The sequence below is a fragment of the Diaphorina citri genome, unplaced genomic scaffold, assembly GCF_000475195.1.
Source record: "Diaphorina citri unplaced genomic scaffold, Diaci psyllid genome assembly version 1.1 scaffold931, whole genome shotgun sequence".
Taxonomy (NCBI): domain Eukaryota; kingdom Metazoa; phylum Arthropoda; class Insecta; order Hemiptera; family Psyllidae; genus Diaphorina; species Diaphorina citri.
In genome coordinates, this window is record NW_007378362.1 from 35,674 (window position 1) to 39,522 (window position 3,849).

The 3,849-nt window shown below is 38.3% G+C and overlaps 1 protein-coding gene across 1 annotated transcript in view; it reads left to right on the plus strand.

The window, feature by feature from the left end:
* The window catches only part of LOC103513153 (cytospin-A-like), a 26,503-nt gene extending 23,562 nt beyond the window's left edge, over nt 1-2,941 (plus strand). Inside the window, exons 11-12 of the mRNA XM_026826431.1 lie at nt 893-1,066; nt 1,657-2,941. Coding sequence (XP_026682232.1) covers nt 893-1,066; nt 1,657-1,746 — 264 coding nt within the window. The 3' untranslated portion in view covers nt 1,747-2,941. The remainder of the gene's footprint in view (nt 1-892; nt 1,067-1,656) is intronic.
* The last annotated feature ends 908 nt before the right edge of the window (nt 2,942-3,849 follow it).

Sequence of the window (3,849 nt, forward strand, 5' to 3'; positions counted from 1 at the left end):
ATGTGGTCAAATTCTCAAATAAATTTCCATGCCTTGTCTGGGACCGAACCCACGCCCTCCTGTGTACCAGGCGAGCATCTTATATAATTATATTTTTGGTATCTGTTCCTCTTTCAGAACACCAATGACATGATAACGCAAGAGAGACCTGACTGGAATCAAGTGATGGCATACGTTACATCTATCTACAAACACTTTGAAACCTAATCTGCTCTCCACCCTGTTCAAACTTACCAAATACTTGCCCTTCCTATAGCAGCATTTCCCAGATAGCTCGGGAGAAAACGTAAGCTGTTTGTTCGGTGAAATTTAGCTAAAAAAATCTGTAGCAAATTTTTCAAGCTAAATTTTCTTTAGGAATGAGCAATTTTTTATATCAAAACTGCTGGCTTGGGACTCTTCAGTCCTCCGGTGGTAGTCTAAATAAAGTAAGTACTGTTGGTTTTTGTAATTGTATTTTCGTGAATTGCAAGAATTTTTCCGTGGATTTTTTCTATCTGATTTGAAGCAATTTTGTCTGTGCATTTATTAATTTATCGAAACATCTAGGTAGTCCTAGTATTGTATAGTAAAAGAAGTTCAATGACATACCTTGCCCTCAATATATTTCAAAAATACGAGACTGACAAAATCAGTGCCTTCTTTTTTCAATACTTATTCCCTGACGTTTGACGTTGAAAATTCTTTCTTTTAAAAACACCAAAATGTTCTTTTTATAATCACAAGAAAATTCTTTAATTTAAAACACCAAAATATTCTTTCTTTTAAAACACCAAATTTATGAGACTAATTTTTCTCTTTAATCATCAAAAAATCTTTCTTTCAGAACGGGGGCTCCCGACGCAACGCCCTCCTCAAGTGGTGTCAAACCAAGACCCTCGGCTACCACAACATCGACATCACCAACTTCTCGTCTTCCTGGAACGACGGCCTCGCGCTGTGTGCGATTCTACACTCGTACCTACCGGATAAAGTACCGTACGACAGTCTGACGCCCAATGAGAAGCGGAGGAACTTCACCATTGCCTTCTCCGCCGCGGAGTCTGTTGGCATTTCTACCACACTGGTAAGACATTGAGGGCGGATTTCGCCAATAGTTTTTCAGTCCTTAGAAATCCTTAGAAACCTCGCGTAGTGGTTACCTTCCACCCTGGAGTCTATTATTACAATGACCGCTCACACACTCAAGGTGGGTTTCACCAACCTTTTTTTTTTAACCCCTAACAGCCTGTTAACCATTTGATTTGCATAGGCTTAACAGTGCTAACAGGCTGTTAACCATTTGATTTGCATAGGCTTAACAGTGCTAACAGGCTGTTGGGGGTTAAAAAAAAGGTTGGTGAAACCCACCTTGAGTGTGTGAGCGGTCATTGTAATAATAGACTCCAGGGTGGAAGGTAACCACTACGCGAGGTTAACGCCGGAGGCGTTCTCTACCACCTACCCCTTAGAACTACATTATTATGTGGTCAAATTCTCAAATAAATTTCCATGCCTTGTCTAGGACCCAACCCACGCCCTCCTGTGTACCAGGCGGGCATCTTATATCAGATTTGGATTTTTCACAACTTTTTACGTAGGAATCGACCTTTTATTCATAATTTTTACCCAACTGCAACTGCTCCATTATATTTTTGGTATCTGTTCCTCTTTCAGAACACCAATGACATGATAACGCAAGAGAGACCTGACTGGAATCAAGTGATGGCATACGTTACATCTATCTACAAACACTTTGAAACCTAATCTGCTTTCCGCCCTGTTCAAACTTACCAAATACTTGCCCTTCCTATAGCAGCATTTCCCAGATAGCTCGGGAGAAAACGTAAGCTGTTTGTTCCGTGAAATTTGGCTAAAAAAAAATCTGTAGCAAATTTTTCAAGCTAAATTTTCTTTAGGAATGAGCAATTTTTTATATAATAATAAAGGAAGGACGGACTAAAAACTGCTGGCTTGGGACTCTTCAGTCTTCCGGTGGTAGTCTAAATAAAGTAAGTACTGTTGGTTTTTGTAATTGTATTTTCGTGAATTGCAAGAATTTTTCCGTGGATTTTTTCTATCTAATTTTAAGCAATTTTGTCTGTGCATTTATTAATTTATCGAAACATCTAGGTAGTCCTAGTGTTGTATAGTAAAAGAAGTTCAATTACATACCTTGCCCTCAATATATTTCAAAAATACGAGACTGACAAAATCAGTGCCTTCCTTTTTCAATACTTATTCCCTGACATTTGACGTTGAAAATTATTTCTTTCAAAAACACCAAAATGTTCTTTTTATAATCATCAGAAAAACACCAAATTTATGAGACTCATTTTTCTCTTTAATCATCAAAAAAATCTTTGAAAGCACCAAATTCTATGAGACCAATTAACTGTTTAATAACAATAAGCTGTTTGGACAAAACACGCAAAATCTGACGTTCTAGGTAACACTTGCAGAGTGAATCAATAAAATTCATTGATTAGTGACAAACTGCCCAAATTTCATTATGGGTTGCTAAAACTAAACGGCATTATTATTATTATTTTCAAAATTTTCATGTTTCGAATTTAAAATTTGGAGACCAAATGCATGTTAGGGGCCACATCCACGCCACTTTAGCTAGTCAAAATTATTTCCTAAACCCCTACAACTAACAAGGCCGTCTTGTGAAGTCCCTTCCCCCTTCAAGTAAAGAATTGGGAAGCATATTTTCCTTTTGGAATGATTGTTACGGTGGGGAAAAGGGAACATGCCTGGCAAATGTTTCATTTCCCTATTCCCTACAATTAGCAAAAGGAAAACTGGAAGTTTTCAAACAAGAAAGTTCCCAAGGATCGTGTTACAAAAGGAAAATCTGTGGAAGAGAATTATCTTTTTGTGATACGGGCTCAAATCTTTAATGGCTGAAGTACACGAGGATGGTGGGCAATCCAGCTGCTGGCCTGAAGTAAACACCACTGACATTCAGTAACACTAAGGCGAATTTCACATCTAGACTGCAACTTGTAGTATACGGCAGTTTTCATGTTGATGGCTACATAGTCTTATGGGCTTGCTCACACTTGAACTTTAAGTTGAAGTGTGAACAGGCCCATAGGACTTTGTAGCCCTCAACATGAAAACTGCCGTATTCTACAAGTTGCAGTCTAGATGTGAAATCCACCTAAGTCTAGTCCGGTTGGCACGAATCAATCGGATTTGTAGTTGTACAGAAGTGAATTTTGTTCAATTGGACTGGAATGTTACTGGAACACATTAGGTTTAACGTCATGGTATTATTATTATTTTCAACATTTTCATGTTTCGAAATTAAAATTTGGAGACTAAATGCATGTTAGGGGCCACATCCACGCCACTTTAGCTAGTCAAAATTATTTCCTAAACCCCCAACAACTAACAAGGTCGTCTTGTGAAGTCCCCTCCCCCTTCAAGTAAAGAATTGGGAAGCGTATTTTCCTTTTGGAATGATTGTTACGGTAGGGAAAAGGGAACATGCCTGGCAAATGTTTCATTTCCCTATTCCCTACCATTAGCAAAAGGAAAACTGGAAGTTTTCAAACAAGAAGTTCCCAAGGATCGTGTCACAAAAGGAAAATCTGTGGAAGAGAATTCTCTTTTTGTGATACGGGCTCAAATCTTTAATGGCTGAATTAAACGAGGATGGTGGGCAATCCAGCTGCTGGCCTGAAGTAAACACCACTGACATAGTGGAACACATTGGTGTTTTTATGAGGCCAGTAACTGGACTTCGTGTGATCCAGCCATAAAATCCAATACTTTCTTATTACATAGTTAAGCTGTATTTTATAATGTGACCTTTTTTAGAGTCATCATACGGAATTTCTCTTTGGACTAGTTTGAAAA